This window comes from Pristiophorus japonicus, chromosome 24 (genome assembly GCF_044704955.1).
Source record: "Pristiophorus japonicus isolate sPriJap1 chromosome 24, sPriJap1.hap1, whole genome shotgun sequence".
In the NCBI taxonomy this organism is placed as follows: domain Eukaryota; kingdom Metazoa; phylum Chordata; class Chondrichthyes; family Pristiophoridae; genus Pristiophorus; species Pristiophorus japonicus.
The window spans coordinates 8,645,651-8,664,852 of NC_092000.1; the positions used below are offsets into that span (position 1 = coordinate 8,645,651).

Consider the following 19,202-nt stretch of genomic DNA (forward strand, 5'->3'; position numbering starts at 1 on the left):
AGTACATTTGAAAGGTAACATTCCTGACCATTATTTTTGGCAAAAGGCTAGACAAAACAGTATTTTACCACTTGTGCCCATGCCTGCTTTTTCACTAAAATTAAGACACAAACTTCACTTCATTTCTGTAGACGTTCAAACCATGTTAAAACAAAATAAGATCACACAAAATCAGACTGTAGAAATTCTCCGTGACCCTTAAGTGAAGACTATTGGGATGCATGTATAGTACTGGTGTGCAAGGTTATATAAGGTCTACAGGTTTATTAACAGCTGACTGTAGCAATCATGTGACTGACCTGCTTTGTCCAAGTTTTAATCCTCTTCAGTTTCCTTGCTTGCTCTCCAATAGAAGTACCAATGGCAAATACTAGGCAAAAGGTTGTACTGATTACTGGATGCTCCTCTGGAATTGGTTTAAAGCTTGCTATACAACTTGCAAATGATGCCAAGAAGCAATTTTATGGTAGGTGTTTGGTTAACTCAGTACTAATTCAAAAGAAAGTATTTAGTATTGCAAATGTATATTATAAAGGTTAGTCATGTTACATTTTTAAGTGCATTAAATACATTGAGATCTTTTTTCCTAAATATGAATTACATCTTTACTTTTATCTTAATAGATTTTTAAGTCTTTTTTCCACAGTGATGTTTCTAAAGAGATCATTATTGTGCGTCACAAAGGTACATTGTGATGCACAATCATTCTGACAGAAATTTTCAGAGATAGGGGAGCCAAAACCAAGTAAAATTTCTCCAAAGAATGCAGGTAATTTCAAAACTAGTCTCTAATCTAACCTTGGAGTTCAAACAATTTATAAACTGTACTAGATTGCATCTAGCTAGTTATGGTATTATCTGAAGCCCTTGACTAAATTGTTGCCATGTAAATACTCCTTGGTAACTATTATTCTTTATTAAAGGCGCACGTTTTTCTTTGAATGTTCAAGATTTGACCACTATTGTATGAAAGCGCACCAAAGGTTCTGAATGTGCACTTTTCTCAACAATACTATGATTTAACATTTCAATTTTGTCAATTTATTATTCGATAATGGTAATCCATCTCTGCTGTATTTTTTAATCTTATTTGAAAACTTTACAATGGGACAGAATGCTATTGATCTCCATGGCATTGCACACAAGTAATCTAATAAGTAATAAAAGTTAATAGCTGGAAAACTGTAGACTGTACGCTCACTGGGCAGACATCCATGCCAGGAATACACAAGCCAAAAATTAACCCTGTGACATTTAGCTGCAAACTTACTCCGTCCTTGAAGGCCAGTGTTCATGTAATCTCCATGAGGGAAGGCAGTTGATCACAAGTATTTTCAAACACTTATCTTCAAAGCAATCTTGAAAAGAAAGCTAGACAATGGCATTGAGCCAAAATTTATAAGCCACTACAATTCTCCTCTGATTCACTTGGAGAGGATACGAGTAGCTACAATTACCTAGATAGAAAGATATGATACAGATCAATGTATTCAATAAATTAATTTGTAAACATGTACATATATTCAGCAAATTAAATTTCTTGTATCATTTTGGTACCATCTTTTTTTTTATTTCAGCAAAATTACTTGAGAGGTATAGACAAGTTTATCCATAATAATCACTTGCATTTTGACATACAAGGTCATGTGCTGGTGCTGATGCTAACTCCCAGCCAGAGCTATCTAATCCCTTTTCCCTCCTCTTTAAATATTTTTCTTCAACTGCTTAATTCTCTATGTTAACTAAGAGTTACAGTAATTCAAATTGTCTTGTTTATTTAAAATGCACAGTATGCCCTCTGTAGGCTTGAAACCAAGAGCTGCTTATCGTAAGAGGATTTCTCTTTACAGAAGCATGTGGTGCTCTTGCATTAAAACCCCTTTTATTTAACTGTGATTAATATGCAGGAATCCCCATCAACAAAATTAACCCTATGAATGCTAAGTTTTCTTTACAAATTTAAAAATATGATTTCTATCATGTAACTCTTAAACTATCAACAGATACAAGGATATTTCTGTGGCCTTGGGCTGACCAGTTTTATATTTTCAGTTCGCACATTGTGACATGAAAGCAAACATTAATATTACAGTAAGAAGGTTATTACTATTGTAATATCATTCCTAAACTACTAAATCATATTTCAAAATTACAATTTTTAAGAAAAGTTTTAATTTTTTTTAAAGTTTGTTTGTATTTATTTCAGGTTTACCTTTTCCCCATGAGAGCACCAATCTTTGTTTTATTCTCTTAACATTTTGTAAAAATCAGGATAAAAGCAAGTTCTCATTTCCTGCCTGTTAAAATTCTGCATGTAATTGGTTGCTTAGACAGCTTGTTGACGTCACAGCAGATCGCATTCGGGATTCGCTAGTATATTGCACTGAAATCTCTTGCTTGTCAGAAAAGGCAAACTTCTCATCACAGAAATTGCAAGATCTCTGTGGGTAGGTTTCTCCGGGGTCAGCGTTTGCTTCGGCACAGTCCGCAAATTCCAAACCTATTTATCGGCATTAATATTCGTTTCTAATCTTTCATTTTACTTTGTTTTCTAGTTGATCTTTTTCGATCCTTCTGTAACTTTAAAATCACATCTTTTTTTTCTCTCCTGGGAAGCCATCAAAAAACTATGGGTTAGAAATTAGTTTGCATCCGAGAACTCAAAAGATGTTCCAGCCCAGTACCTGAATAACAAGTGTAAATTCCTGGATTCTTTTACCTCAATCTGGTTGAGTAAAATTACTGAGTCGAATACCTCTTGTGCTTTGAACAAAGCAATCTTTATTACCGGCCGGTAAGACCCATCAGACAGAAGATATACTCTCTGGATAGAGCGTACACACTCCCTACAGATAGGTGAAGTTACATCGTAAAGCGTTAACAGTTATACAGTTTTGAAATCAGATAACAAAATACAAATGGATTGACAGTCTAACTCAGCCACTCATTAGTCAATCTATATGAGATGTTCTTCTTGAAAGCTCAAGCATTGCCTCTAAATGTTTCAATCTAATGGTGTGACTATTAACTGAGACCTTGCAATTCTGCAGATGTATTTCATGTTACAATTATATATTATTGGCAGGATTAGTGACTTGAAACCTTGAGAAAGACTGTTAGCTATGCTGATGTTGCACTATTTGCAATCTGACATTCTCCCAGCTATTCTTCCATGGCTTATACATTTTCATTTATTCCGTTTACTTTACTGTCCTTAATTCCATATATTCCGTTCAGATATCCACATCCCTCCTTTTATCATTCTATGATAACATTTCGGATCATTCTAGGAGTATTGCATTGTTGAGTAGTTCTCTAGTTTGTTGGATCATAACCCGGGAACCCTTGACCACAAGAGGGTCTGCTAACCTTGTCATCATTACTTTACAGCAGAGGTTAAGGCAACGAACAATCAAACAGCAGGTAATTACGATGAGAACAATTGCCCCATGTATTAGATAGGATCTCCAAGATCCACCCAGAAACCAATCAAACCTGCTAAGTTCCTTTGCTGGTGTGGATAACTTCTTCACCTCCCACCTTATGTGATCGGCAAGGTGGGTTATGTTTTCTGAACTATCAGGAATGTAAGTGCAACATTCAGATCCTATCAGGGCACACGTTCCCCCTTTCTCAGCTAACAGGTAATCGAGGGCCATTCGGTTTTGTAATGCTACGGTCCTTATCGCTACCATTTCAGCTGTGATGCCCTCCAGAGCCTCAGCAGTGCGGTTAGCTACCTGTTCCAATATCGTTTCTTTGAATCCATCTAACAGTCTCAGTTAGGGTCAGGAGAACGGTGCGCAAAGGAATTCCCCCTTTGGAATGTATAGGGATATGTGAACACACCCAGCATCTAGTGAAGTGCCCTTTTTCCGCATAAACGTAAGACATATACAAAAAGGTGTTTACATGGAGCTCTCGCCTTTGTCTTCCTTCCCGTGCGCTAAAATTGTCATATCAACACTATTATTTAGCTGATAAAAAGAGTTCTGTTTTCCCGTTTCCCTTCTTCAGGTCTCCGTCAGTGTATTTGGCTGTCTTACGGGTAAAAGTTCAAACTGATCCTCCTTCAACTGCCTTGTTCAGCTATGGGGAAGATCTGGAACAGAAACAGGAATTAGACTAACCAGCAAAATTTGTTTAAATGGTGATGAGCTTGCAGTGGTGCAGGTGAACCCAGGCACTTTTCCCCTCAACCTTGGCTGCAGTGGGGGTAGTGAGTGACACCTAAAAAGGCCCCTCCCATTGTGGCTCTAATCCCTTCTGAATCCATACTTCCCTGGTGCCACGAGGGACAATTCGGGTAAAACTGGGAGGTCGAGGTGAGCATCTTGAACCTGGTTGTGAACTAGTCGCAGAGCCTGAGTCAGAGAAAGAACATAGGTGGTCATCAGTCGAGCTGAGATCTCATATCTAGGAACAATTTCCCTCATTAACACCTTAACAACAGTTTGAGTCTTATTGTCCAGGTTAGGGTAGGCTTCAATCCATCTGCTAAACACATCTATTATTACTAACACATATTTGTAACACTGAACTTTTTGCAACTCAATGTAGTCCAACTGAAATGTCTCAAAGGGACCTTCGGGTAGGGGCTTTTTACCCCAATCACAGGGGACTCCCTTCCCTGGATTATGTTGCTGGCCAACCAGGCAACGACTACTGATGTTCTGGGTGAGCGCCTGGAGTCTAGGGTGCCCCCAAGTAGCCAAAAGTGTGTCACTCGTGGTCCTTGCTCCACAATGAGTAGCAAAATGCATACATTCAATAACTCATAGAGCCAACTTGTCAGAAGTCTGTTCCGCGGGAGTGGTCCAGAGTTTAGAAACATTGTCATAAGTACATGCATAATATTTCCACAACAGTTTATCTTTTTCAGGAGCGTCCTCCTGTGCTTTTATAACATCTTGGATGGTTGGCATTGGTTTTTCCGAGGCTAACTTATCCTTCGCAGGATTTTTAGTCTGACTCATAATTTTGGGCACTACCATCTGTTGGTCACGAGAGGCCTGTTTGGCCTCTTGGTCAGGACAACGATTCCCTATATCAACCAGAGAATTTTCGGTAGTATGGGCGGTACATTTGACAATGGCAATGCGTTTGGGGAACATGAGGGCTTGCAACAAATCAGATACTAACTGTTTATGAGATATCTCATTCCCCTGTGAGGTTAGGAATCCCCTATTTTTCCATAATTGTCCAAAATCATGGGCCACCCCAAAGGCATACCTAGAGTCGGTATAGATATTGACTTTGAGATCTTTGGCCAAGATACAGGCTCGGGTGAGGGCGAATAGTTCAGCTTGTTGAGCAGAATAGGCGGTTTCAAAAGCGGCAGATTCCAAGACCTGATTCTCCTGGTTTACTATGGCGTATCCTGAGATTCGTGTATCTTCTGGATTAATAGAAGTACTTCCGTCAACATACATAAACAATCATGACTGGGTTCTTCCTCATCTTGGGTTGGCTCAGTAAGAATACAGTCTGGATCTTCCATTGGTACATCAACTAAATCTTCCCTGACTGATGTGGCCTCTTAAGTTAAAGATAAGCAATCATGACTGGGTTCTTCCTCATCTTGGGGTGGCTCAGTAAGGAAACAGGCTGGATTAATTGCAGTACAGTGCCGAAAGGTCAGTTTAGGATTGCCTGTGATTTCAGTGGGTTCTGTCGGATAGAAGGCCAGTCCACATTGCCCTGCACTGGGATCTCAATCGGATCAATGGGAGTATAACCCACTTGGGAGGGGTCCTCTGCCCACACATGAGGATCCACATAGTCAGGTATGTCCGAGCCAGTATTGGACTGTTCGGCCATGTTTTACGATTTGCACATCCCGGCTGGTAGGGTCAGCCTCATCTATGGCCTTGCGTACCATAACTCCCAAATCTTTAGCATGGTGAGGGGCTAATACTTCACGAGCAATATACGGTGCCATTGTTAGGGGCTGTTTCCACAGATTCTTATCCACTTCCACAAAATCTGCCTCTCTTTCCAGTCCAGTCACTCTAGTCCTTAATAGAATTCCCTTCACTTCCCCTTCGTGATCCTGATAAAAGTTCTGCAGGTCCTGATTCTTTCCACTGGGATCGTATGCTAGGGTCACGTGATAGGGTGCCTGCGGCAGGTCCGGAGACCACCACTGAGGGGTTCTAGTGGTATAATACTGCCGCTTAAGGGTTTCCTGTTTTACAATAATTCCATCATCTCCACACTCCAAATGCAACTGGAATTTGCAAAGGAGGTCTCGAGCTATCAAGTTACAGTCCAGATTGGTTGTGATAACAACTCGATGTTCCACCGATTCTTCCTGGTAACCCATTTTAACCGGTTCTGACACTGGGAATGTCGAGATTTGTCCCAGGAATCCTGAAAGTTCCTGTGTTTCAGTAGAGGCAGGGAGTTTAAGCTTTGATTGTACAGAAGACATGAAGGCTCCCGTATCTATCAAAAAGGGTTGCCACTCATTCAGAATGGGTTCGTCGTCCGGGGAGGATCCCTGCACAATCAAGCTGTGTAGTCAATTGGGGGACAATTGACCAAAGGGGTTGTTTCTGGGAGAAGTTAGTGTAAGATCCTCCTCTCCCCCCTTGCCCCCCTCCTCTTCCTTTTCCATGCTGACGGTAGGGGCAATTTTTATTCCAATGTCCTTCCTGCCCACAATTAAAACAGTCAATTCCTCTTACCCAGTCCCGGCCTCTTCCCATCATTTCTAGGTCGGTGGATGTTTCGGAGCTGTCTGACTGCTTGACAGTTCTGCGTCTCGATCGGCGGGGGTGTTTGCTATGTCTTTCACAACTTGGACTGGTAGATTGACTAGAAGATTTACGGGACTGTTTGTGATGTCAAGATATAGTTCTGCCCTTTCGAGTGTGAGATCTGGTCCTTTCGGCTATATTGCTTATAAACTGGGGATCCGAATCGCTATCAGAGGATGAGGAGTCAGTTTGGGTTAGTTGCTTTGGTGATATGGGGTTGTTCCTAACTCTTTTTACCGGAGTGTTAGGTGGAGGGTGTTGGGAAGAGGACTGGAGCAAGAGGCCAGGGGGTGCGGGAGGCGCCGTTGGGCGCTGAGTCAGTGGTCACTCATCAATTTCATCATCAGCCTCGGTTAACACAAAGCCAGCCATTTTAACTTGTAGTTGATCAATACCTTTCTCAGAGGTCCCAGAGGATCTCTTAGCAAGTTTCTCGTGCGCACATTCTTTCTTTAAGACATCTACAGTTTTAACATGTGTTCCCTCTGTCAATGCAAGTCCTAATTTAATAGCATTTGTTTGCCAACTTGACAGAAGTGATGCATCTTTTAATTAATTTTTTTTTTAACAATCCCTGTGCTTTTTTTTCTACCTCTACACTTCTAGTGCCACCTAGAGGCCACTGGTCATCCCCTAATAATTTAGTTAGGGCTCCTGATAATTTTCTAAAGTCTTCAGCTCTTTCAGGGAATTCCTCACATAACTTTTGTAGCGGACTATCCGCATCCGTGGTTTTATCTAACTGATTACCCATTTTCACGCTGCCCCTCGTATTACCGTGTCGTTACGCGTTCGTGTCATCGTGCAATTTAAACAAACTTAAAAATAGACACAGACTTTACAGGAACTAACACTGACTTTAACTAACTCCAAATAAACAAACTTTACTAATGCTAACACTTACCCGCGTCGCCGCGCGGTTCGCGTCGCCGCGCGATTCTTAAAAATCCCACGTCGCCCCGCAGTTCACGTCGCCGCGCAATCCGCGTTGCCTCGCAGTTCACGTCGCCACGCAATCCGCGTCAACCTGTGGCTCGCGTCGCCGCGCGAGTTAAGATACTTAAAATTTTAAAAGATAAACAAGGACTTCTAACACTTACCCGCGTCGCCGCGCTGTTCGCGTCGCCGCGCGATTTCAATACAAGATAGACAAAGACTTCTAACACTTACCACGTCGCCGCGCGATTTAAATACTTAAAACTCTTAAACACTTAAGACTTACAAGGACTTACTGACATTAGCACTGACTTTCGCGATTCGCGTTGCTGCGCCTCTGCGTCACTACGCGTCGGCGTCACTGCGCGTCTACGTCACTGCGCGTTTGCGTCACTACGCGTTAGTGTCGCTGCGCGTTCGCTTCACTGCGCATTCGCTTTCCTGCGCGTTCGCTTCGGCCCTTCTCCTCTCGGCCGCACACTCGCGCCGCTGCGCGTCTCGCGTTGTTTGTGCGTCTGCGCCGCTGCGCGTTCGCGTCGGCCCTACCTTCCGAGTTGCTGCGGGGTTTTTTTTTAATTCAATCAGAGTCTAGACGGGCCAAGTGATATTCAAGGTCGACGTCATACCTGAGTTGAACACCTATCCTCTATTTAAATCCCCATTTTATTCCCTCTGAGCCTAATTTTCTAATTTTGATTTCTTATGAGCCTCAATTAATTTCTTTTAGTCTCCAAATTTCCCTATCCTTTCGCATTACTGCGCAGTTTAAATCCAATCAGTCAATGAAAGCCCTAATTTAATGGAGTTTTTCTGCCAACTGGACAGGAGTGATTTCTTTTTTTTTACTGCAGTGGAATTTTTTCATAATTTAAAATCTCAGAACATTTTTTTCTTTCAGCACCTATTTAGTACGTTACTTTTTTTTTCATGACTAGAGAGAAGCCTGGCACATAGGCTGTGGACTGCTTTTCGTTATCTCAATTGTTCCAGCCTCAAGGTCGTGTTATTTAATATAATTTTTTTTTAATCCTTTTGAATCCATCTCAGTTGTTTTGCTGTGCCTTCTCTGAATGTTTTCTTTCAACAAGTTTTTCTTTTTTTTAACTACCGGGACCATGTAATTTTTTTCTTTTTTTTTTAACAAACCTATCCTTTGTGCATTTCCTGGCTCCGTAACTTATCATCCGAATATACGTAATTCAATAAGGTTCACACTCTTAAACTTCCCACATACAGGACAACACTACGAAGGGTTAAAACAAACTTTCATTCTGTTTGAGATAAAACAAACCACAACTCCCCGGCTTTTTTTTTCAGTAAAAATCACAGAAGCATTTCTCATTTAAACAGACATTCACTAGAGTCTCTTTTCTTTCCTATTAATTTTTTGGATCCATGATTGATCATCTATCCCTATCTAGCTCTAACTATAACCTATCTTTCCAAGTCGCCGCTTGGTTTGCGTCATCGCGCAATTTCCCTATCTCTATCCCTATTCTAAGTTTGAAAGGTATTCACCAGATTGTCCTGGATCTCGTTCAGACACTACCTGAGAACCAGCGAGTGGCTAAACTTTCCTCAGACTTTTGAAACCGGGGGAAACTGGAGTAGTATTGAAATCATACTCACTCCAGTGGCCACTTTCCCCTCGTCTCGTCCAAGGCTAGTCTGGCTCTTAATTCGCAAGTTTTCGGCAGTCGTCCATTGAGATCCCACTTCTGACACCAAATGTAAATTCCTGGATTCTTTTACCTCAATCTGGTTCAGTAAAATTACTGAGTCGAATACCTCTTGTGCTTTGAACAAAGTAATCTTTATTACCGGCCGGTAAGACCCATCAGACAGAAGATATACTCTCTGGATAGAGCGTACACACTCCCTACGGATAGGTGAAGTTACATCGTAAAGCGTTAACAGTTATACAGTTTTGAAATCAGATAACAAAATACAAATGGATTGACAGTCTAACTCAGCCACTCATTAGTCAATCTATATGAGATGTTCTTCTTGAAAGCTCAAGCATTGCCTCTAAATGTTTCAATCTAATGGTGTGACTATTAACTGAGACCTTGCAATTCTGCAGATGTATTTCATGTTACAATTATATATTATTGGCAGGATTAGTGACTTGAAACCTTGAGAAAGACTGCTAGCTATGCTGATGTTGCACTATTTGCAATCTGACATTCTCCCAGCTATTCTTCCATGGCTTATATATTTTCATATATCCCGTTTACTTTACTGTCCTTAATTCCATATATTCCGTTCAGATATCCACACAAGCATAACCCTGAAAAGGCTGTCACTCGTGCCAGATACTCCTGCAGGAAGGGACCAGATGCATCATCTATTGAAGTGACCACCCACTCCATGGTGGACTGCAGGGTGTCAATGCTATTTTCAGATCGCCACAGAACTCAACCCTCTGGTATATTGCAATGCAGTCCAATACATTCAGCAATTACTGATGTGCAGAAAGCATCCTTCTTTTAACTCAATGCATAACCCAGTGCAAACCCCTCCCAAGCTTGTTGCAGAGAGTGAGGGAACAGTAGAAATACTTAAGTACTTTCCCCATGTTTTCAGGCAGCAGGTGGACTTTGGGACTGTGGATGGAGATGTTAACGAAGGTGGTTATTCAAAGAGTGCTTCCAACACAGATATGGAGCATGCTTCACCATATCTTTCCAGGCCAAAGAATTTCCTTTGATCCATCCTTTGCTTTCTGCCCTCCAACTATCGAAGGGGAAACATCTTTACTCCGAGTGCTTAGAATATTAAACTCACTACCACAGCAAGTGGTTGAGGCCAATAGCTTTGATGCTTTCAAAAAGGAAATTAGATGAGCACTTGACAGAAAAGGGAACAGAAAGATATGCTGAATTGCTGAGATGAGGTAGGTGGAATATGAGGAGACTTGTGTGGAGTATAAACACCAGCACAAAATGGTTGGACCAAATGGCCTGTTTCTGTGCTGTATATTCTCTGTAACTCACCATCTATACCACATAGGAAGACAATTTCTGTGCTGGGTGCTTGGAAGGGCAAGAGCAAGTAATGGTGTATCTTCTGTAGAGTTTCCCTTCCGTCTATGACAGTCCGAGTCATCTGATGGACAGAGAAAAAGGGGAGGATAGGATTAACACACAGTGGCAAAGAGTAAGCAATAGCAGATGAGTGGTAGCACAGTACACCACTAGGTTGTCATACCAAGTGAGTGACTATGAGTGTGAGAGAGCGAGTTGAACAGAAAAAGGAAAATGCCCCTAATGAGCCTGCTGGTCAATGAGCATCTCCACTAGTGAATTGTGGGGCACTGGTCAAAGTTGCTCCACAATATCACCGTCTGTATCCAAAACCAAAAAAAGCACCTCCCCTTTAGGGTGCTGCAGTTCCGTTGGATTTCCCGTTTCCCACCCTCCCAATTGGCAAGCTCCCTATAGGAAGTGCTTTTCACTGCCGATTCCTTCGGTCAGGTCTCACCCAATGCCCGCCCGATTAATGCTACTTATTAAAATGGTCCCCATTGTTTTATAAGGGGCAAGAACATTATGTATAATGCATTATTTCGCTGCTAAGAAGTGTCTCTATGCTCAAAAGTCTAATTGCTGATACGTAAATACTGGGCACGTTTCCCTTTTATTCAACTTACACGTTTGTTTTATATTTAAGTGTGATTGGCAAGCTAAATTAAGGGGATGCAGAAATTCTGACTCCAATGTTTTCTGTTCCTGCGAGCTTCTGTATACAATGCTCTATTTGTTTATTCTTATGTGTCATAGTGTAATGGACAGAAAATGTACACTTTATGTACCACTGGTACTTGTGAATCTTCGATGGCGCTGATCATGGTGAGGCAATTTTTGCACATTTATTAAGGGCAGGAACACTATACCATCTGAAACACAATGTATTATTCTTCTATGAAAGTGTAGTTGAGTGTCCCTTTAAGACAAGAAATTGATGAATGAACCCCGGTCTGAGTTCATTTATAGGTTACTTGCTTTTTAGGCTGGAGATGAGAATGTTGGATTTGTTTGTGAGAAACTTACATTTAAAAAGGTATAGACTTGTATTTCTGCACGTTTCATTGCAGACTCCACTACTGCTTATGTTTCTTTATTTTTCCAAATACGACACATAAATTTGCAATACACATTGACATTCAGTGTAAATTTACCTGATTATTAAGTTTGTTCTCTAACTTTTCTCATAATAACTGAGCAGAAATTGTTAGAAGCTGAAGAAAAATATTCCAACAGTTTGGTTACTGATGAATCCTAGAAAATTGGGTAAAAGGCATTTATTCGAGCAGCATAATGTGCTTTCAGCTAATAAGTGTCATAGTTCTGGGCAAAAATATCAAATCAAAGTCCAGATATTTCAGAGAGTATCAGGCTTTCAAATGAAGGAAAATAATGAGGGCATTAAAAAAAACACAATAGAATTAATCATGTTGTTGAGGAATATCTAATTATGTGATTTTTTTAAACTGAGGGGTAACCTGATAGAGGTCTTTCAGAATATGAAAGGCTTCAATAAGGTAGAGAAAATCTTTCCACTTGTGGGGATACCAAAATATGGGGCCATAAATATAAGACAGTCACTAATAAATCCAACCAGGTATTCAGGAGAAACTTCTTTACCCAGAGTGGTGAGAATGTGGAATTCGCTACCACAGGGAGTGGTTCAGGCGAATAGTATCGATGCATTTAAGGGAAAACTAGATAAACACATGAGGGAGACAGGAATAGAAGGATATGTTGATGGGGTTAGATAAAGAAGGGTGGGAGGAGACTCGTGTGGAGCATAAATATACCTGTTGGCCCGAATTACCTGTTTGTGCTGTACATTCTATGTAATTTTTTTTTAAAAACGATTATTTTGAACCATGTAGTAATTTCAGTTACTGAGAAAAAAAAACATGAAAATATTTTCCAAAAGTGGATAATACAGTGCCACCTATTGGTCACAGGTAATCATTGCAGGTCCATGTCATTTTATTAAAATTAGAATTTCCAGCTCGTGATGCGACAGGCAATTGCTACAGATGAACTTCCCTTTTATTCTTTCTTCCCCTTCCCTTTCAGTGCTGAAGTATGTGTTCTTTTCGAACATTCGGCAGTTCTGACGAAGGGTCATCGATCCGAAACGTTAATTCTGTTTTTCTCTCCACAGATGCTGCCTGACCGGCTGAGATTTCCAGCATTCTGTTTTTATATTAGTTACAGATGACTGTTGATCTTATAACATTTGGATTTGCATTAGAAATGTTTGCATAGTCGGACTAATTAAATGTTTTTTTCAAAGAGCCGCATCAGACACGATGGCCTCCTTCTGTGCTGTTTGATTCTATGAAACACTTGACACAGAAAGTGGTCAGGAAGTGCCATGTAGATGGATGGTTAAGATAGAGATAGTACAATACATGCTGATACATTTTTTACATTTTTCTTTTCAAAAAAGTTATTGCCACTATGAGAAATTTAAGTAGAAAAGGAAAGCTACAAGCAGCTGCTGGAGATACATTGAACAAGACATTACACATCAACCAGCTAGATGTTTGCAGTGATGAGTCAGTGATGGAATGCCTCAACAGTATTCAAGATGGAAGAATTGACGTACTGGGTAAGGAAATGAAGCATTACACATCTTAAATAGTAAACGTTCCCAAGCACGTTTTTCTTTGGCTGCTACATCCACAAGATCAATATCTGCATCGTCCAGATTTGTGTAGCTTTGTTGGTGTTTGCAAACTTTGGTGAGTGTGACCTGGAATTGTTGTGAATGGGGCCCTCACCTTTTTTGTGTATTGAGGTCTTCCAATTGGGACTTGAAATGGTTCCGTATTGAAATTTCAATTTTGTGTATGTGGGTCTCTTTTTTTGTATGGGGGCTTAGAATTTGTATACATGGGGCCTAACCTTTTGTACACAAGGGTTCACATTTCTGTGTAATCATATGTGGCCTACTCCATGATTGTAACACTGGTATCTCAGCTTGAAAAGGTTGCACATTCCTGATCTACCAAGCCTACAATTACAAGGAACATGTGTGGGGATGCTGGTGACAAGACCCTCAGCTTACATTGCATTGTTGTAATATTTATGTGGTTGTATGTATACTGTGTCTTTATTGTATGTCAGTGAGTGAGAAAAGGGAATCAAGACATTACTAGTACAACAGTACAGATCCTGAGTTTGGGAAGATATCTGGTTCCATCTTCCCCTGCTCCCTCAAAGCTCTCTTAGGCAAGAAAGGTGGCCTCCTTAAGCAGCACCTCCCCCAGTTCAGGTCTATCCCCTTATTTGCCATCTTTCATTTTGATCACATTACTAGCCTTGATATGATCTGAGCTATAAGGAGCGTGGACGTGGGTCTCATATTTTGGCTGTAATTTCTATGTTACATGGCCAACCTGCAGGCCATCCTGTGTGTCAGTAATTAAACATGCATTGCGAAGCTCAACTTAGTTCGGAAGAATTATTGATGAACATGGGAACATAGGAGCAGTAGGCCATTCGGCCCCTAGAGCCTGCACCATCATTTAATAAGATCATGGCTGATCTGATCTTGGGCTCAGCTCCACTTCCCTGCCCGCTCCCCGTAACCCTTTACTCCCTTATCGCTCAAAGATTTGTCTATCTCCACCTTAAATATATTTAATGGCCCAGCCTCCACAGTTCTCTGGGGTAGAGAATTCCAAAGATTCACGACCCTCTCAGAGAAGAAATTCCTCCTCGTCTCAGTTCTAAATGGGCGACACCTTATTCTTAAACTATGCCCCCTAGTTCTAGATTCCCCACGAGGGGAAACATCCTCTCTGCATCTACCTTGTCAAGCCCCCTCAGTATCTTATATGTTTCAATAAGATCCCCTCTCATTCTTCTAAACTCCAATGAGTATAGGCCCAACCTACTCAACCTATCTTCATAAGTCAACCCCTCATGAAGCACCTTAAAGATTTCAGTGTAACAACAGTTCAAATGTAAGCTGCAACCTGTACGTGTGACATGCTACTGTGTGACCACGCATGGTAATCATTCAAAGGGTTGTAAAGTTCTGAATTTTCTGAAGGGGCACGCAACATTGCATTTATATGGCACCTTTAAAGTAGTAAAAAGTCTCAAGATAGTTTCACAGGAGCGATTATAAAACAAAATTTGACACTGAGCCACAGAAGGACAGGTGACCAAACGCTTGGTCGAAGAAGTAGGTATGAAGGAGCGTCTTAAAGGAGGAGAGAGAGGTAGAGAGGCAAATGGGTTTAAGGAGAGAATTCCAGAGCTTAGGGTCTCGGCAGCTGAAGACACGGCCGCCAATGATTGAGTGAAGAAAATAGGAGATGTGCGATAGGTCAGAATTGGAGGAGCACAGAGACGTCAGTATAAGATTAACAGATTCGAAGGAAGCTATATCAGCATACTATAAAAGTATGCTGGCATTAACTTGGCACGTTTCCTCAGGTCTGTCATCTTCCACATTTGCAGCCCAGTCCTCTGGGTGCTACAGAGATTACATTTCATATTGTTACCTCATTCCCACCTTGATATTACACAATTCAGGATCTGAGCCTATAAACAATGTTCAACTTTGTATTTTCACAAAAATAAAATTGTGTTTACTTGTTATAGACTGCAATGGAAACCATTCTACACAAGGCATTTTTGTTCATTTATCATTCATGGTAATATTGACCATTACAAAGAAATATTTTTGCCTTATACATTTGTCTAGTGAACAATGCGGGGGTTGGAAAGATTGGACCAATAGAAAGTCTAAGCATCCAGGAAATGAAAAGTATGTTTGACACAAACTTTTTTGGAGTTGTTCGGATGGTCAAGGCCGTGCTCCCAGATATGAAGAGAAGAAAGAGTGGTCACATTGTTATGATGAGCAGTGTGATGGGGCTTCAAGGTATCATAACCTCTGCAATTCAACTGATGAATAGAACTCTTTCATTAAGCATATTGAATGTTCTGAAACTAGATATGGGATACCTCACAGCTTTTAATTTTAGAATCAAGAGTTGAGCTCTGTTGTTTCAAATGATCTGGGCTGGAAGTTGAAAACATATAGAACAAAGTTTCCTCTCACTCCATGCCAGGGACAGAGCCACTGAAATAGACCAGATACACAGGCCCACCGGCCGGCAGGATCATACACTCAGGATTGGGAGAAGAGGAGCAGCTCCTACTACAAATCTGCTGACTAAGGGGCATTCTGGCTGACCAAAAACAGCAGCCAGAAGGACAATCAGGATCAATTTGCACCTGTGAGGCTCCTATTTAGGTCTCCTTGACCTTTCTGCCCACTTCTTTCAGACCCACGAAGCTAAGCGATACCAGTTGCAAGGGTTACAGCTTCTCTGGGCACTGCTACATACAAGTGTCCAAACAACATTCCCCAGAGAAAAATAAGGCAAGGTGCCATTAGACCCACTCTCCATTTCCATGCCGTTACTGTTCATGTCTGTTGTATGCACAGGAACTCTGCTATCCTCGTGGGAGCGCTGGGAATTTTGGTGCAATGTAATGGGGGTAAAGACATCCTCCCCTTGTCATAAGAAGTAGGAGCAGGAGTAGACAATTTGGCCACTCAAGCCTGCATCGTCATTCAATAAGATCATAGAAACATAGAAAATAGGTGCAGGAGCAGGCCATTCAGCCCTTCTAGCCTGCACCGCCATTCAATGAGTTCATGGCTGAACATGAAACTTCAGTACCCCCTTCCTGCTTTCTCGCCATACCCCTTGATCCCCGAGTAGTAAGGACTTCATCTAACTCCCTTTTGAATATATTTAGTGAATTGGCCCCAACCACTTTCTGTGGCAGAGAATTCCACAGGTTCACCACTCTCTGGGTGAAGAAGTCTCTCCTCATCTCGGTCCTAAATGGCTTATCCCTTATCCTTAGACTGTGACCCCTGGTTCTGGACTTCCCCAACATTGGGAACATTCTTCCTGCATCTAACCTGTCTAAACCCGTCAGGATTTTAAACGTTTCTATGAGGTCCCCTCTCATTCTTCTGAACAAGCCCAGTTGATCCAGTCTTTCTTGATAGGTCAGTCCCACCATCCCGGGAATCAGTCTGGTGAATCTTCGCTGCACTCCCTCAATAGCAAGAATGTCCTTCCTCAAGTTAGGAGACCAAAATTGTACACAATACTCCAGGTGTGGCCTCACCAAGGCCCTGTACAACCGTAGCAACACCTCCCTGCCCCTGTACTCAAATCCCTTCGCTATGAAGGCCAACATGCCATTTGCTTTCTTAACCGCCTGCTGTACCTGCATGCCAACCTTCAATGACTGATGTACCATGACACCCAGGTCTCGTTGCACCTTCCCTTTTCCTAATCTGTCACCATTCAGATAATAGTCTGTGTCTCTGTTTTTACCACCAAAGTGGATAACCTCACATTTATCCACATTATACTTCATCTGCCATGCATTTGCCCACTCACCTAACCTATCCAAGTCACTCTGCAGCCTCATAGCATCCTCCTCGCAGCTCACACTGCCACCCAACTTAGTGTCATCTGCAAATTTGGAGATACTACATTTAATCCCCTCGTCTAAATCATTAATGTACAATGTAAACAGCTGGGGCCCCAGCACAAAACCTTGCGGTACCCCACTAGTCACTGCCTGCCATTCTGAAAAGTACCCATTTACTCCTACTCTTTGCTTCCTGTCTGACAACCAGTTCTCAATCCACGTCAGCACACTACCCCCAATCCCATGTGCTTTAACTTTGCACATTAATCTCTTGTGTGGGACCTTGTCGAAAGCCTTCTGAAAGTCCAAATATACCACATCAACTGGTTCTCCTTTGTCCACTCTACTGGAAACATCCTCAAAAAATTCCAGAAGATTTGTCAAACATGATTTCCCCTTCACAAATCCATGCTGACTTGGACCTATCATGTCACCATTTTCCAAATGCGCTGCTATGACATCCTTAATAATTGATTCCATCATTTTACCCACTACTGAGGTCAGGCTGACCGGTCTATAATTCCCTGTTTTCTCTCTCCCTCCTTTTTTAAAAAGTGGGGTTACATTGGCTACCCTCCACTCGATAGGAACTGATCCAGTCAATGGAATGTTGGAAAATGACTGTCAATGCATCCGCTATTTCCAAGGCCACCTCCTTAAGTACTCTGGGATGCAGTCCATCAGGCCCTGGGGATTTATCGGCCTTCAATCCCATCAATTTCCCCAACACAATTTCCCGACTAATAAAGATTTCCCTCAGTTCCTCCTCCTTAATAGACCCTCTGACCCCTTTTATATCCGGAAGGTTGTTTGTGTCCTCCTTAGTGAATACTGAACCAAAGTACTTGTTCAATTGGTCTGCCATTTCTTTGTTCCCCGTTATGACTTCCCCTGATTCTGACTGCAGGGGACCTACGTTTGTCTTTACTAACCTTTTTCTCTTTACATACCCGTAGAAACTTTTGCAATCCGCCTTAATGTTCCCTGCAAGCTTCTTCTCGTACTCCATTTTCCCTGCCCTAATCAAACCCTTTGTCCTCCTCTGCTGAGTTCTAAATTTCTCCCAGTCCCTGGGTTCGCTGCTATTTCTGGACAATTTGTATGCCACTTCCTTGGCTTTAATACTATCCCTGATTTCCCTATATAGCCACGGTTGAGCCACCTTCCCTTTTTTATTTTTACGCCAGACAGGAATGTACAATTGTTGTAATTCATCCATGCGGTCTCTAAATGTCTGCCATTGCCCATCCACAATCAACCCCTTAAGTATCATTCGCCAATCTATCCTAGCCAATTCACGCCTCATACCTTCAAAGTTACCCTTCTTTAAGTTCTGGACCATGGTCTCTGAATTAACTGTATCATTCTCCATCCTAATGCAGAATTCCATCATATTATGGTCACTCTTCCCCAAGGGGCCTCGCACAATGAGATTGCTAATTAGTCCTCTCTCATTACACAACACCCAATCTAAGATGGCCTCCCCCCTAGTTGGTTCCTCGACATATTGGTCTAGAAAACCATCCCTTATGCACTCCAGGAAATCCTCCTCCATCGTATTGCTTCCAGTTTGGCTAGCCCAATCTATGTGCATATTAAAGTCACCCATTATAACTGCTGCACCTTTATTGCATGCACCCCTAATTTCCTGTTTGATGCCCTCCCCAACATCACTACTACTGTTTGGAGGTCTGTACACAACTCCCACTAACATTTTTTGCCCTTTGGTGTTCTGCAGCTCTACCCATATAGATTCCACATCATCCAAGCTAATGTCTTTCCTAACTATTGCATTAATCTCCTGTTTAACCAGCAATGCTGCCCCACCTCCTTTTCCTTTTATTCTATCTTTCCTGAATGTTGAATACCCCTGGATGTTGAGTTCCCAGCCCTGATCATCCTGGAGCCACGTCTCCGTAATCCCAATCACATCATATTTGTTAACATCTATTTGCACAGTTAATTCATCCACCTTATTGCGGATACTCCTTGAATTAAGACACAAAGC

At 41.7% G+C, this 19,202-nt stretch overlaps 1 protein-coding gene and 1 long non-coding RNA gene across 7 annotated transcripts in view; one reads left to right on the forward strand and one right to left on the reverse strand.

Moving 5' to 3' along the window:
* The first annotated feature begins 360 nt into the window (after positions 1-360).
* Positions 361-19,202, forward strand: part of LOC139237911 (retinol dehydrogenase 8-like) — a 30,222-nt gene continuing 11,380 nt past the window's right edge. Inside the window, exons 1-3 of the mRNA XM_070867204.1 lie at positions 361-466; positions 13,164-13,325; positions 15,435-15,614. Coding sequence (XP_070723305.1) covers positions 361-466; positions 13,164-13,325; positions 15,435-15,614 — 448 coding nt within the window. The remainder of the gene's footprint in view (positions 467-13,163; positions 13,326-15,434; positions 15,615-19,202) is intronic.
* The window catches only part of LOC139237912 (uncharacterized), a 40,692-nt gene continuing 24,214 nt past the window's right edge, over positions 2,725-19,202 (reverse strand). For 3 of the 6 annotated variants that reach the window (XR_011588541.1, XR_011588544.1, XR_011588546.1), the window contains 2 exons: positions 10,694-10,805; positions 2,725-4,102 (listed from right to left, as the gene is read on the reverse strand). This is a non-coding gene — a long non-coding RNA (uncharacterized lncRNA). Of the gene's footprint in view, positions 4,365-7,665; positions 7,821-10,693; positions 10,806-19,202 lie in introns of all 6 variants that reach the window. The other 3 variants (XR_011588543.1, XR_011588545.1, XR_011588542.1) reach the window with 3 other exon arrangements.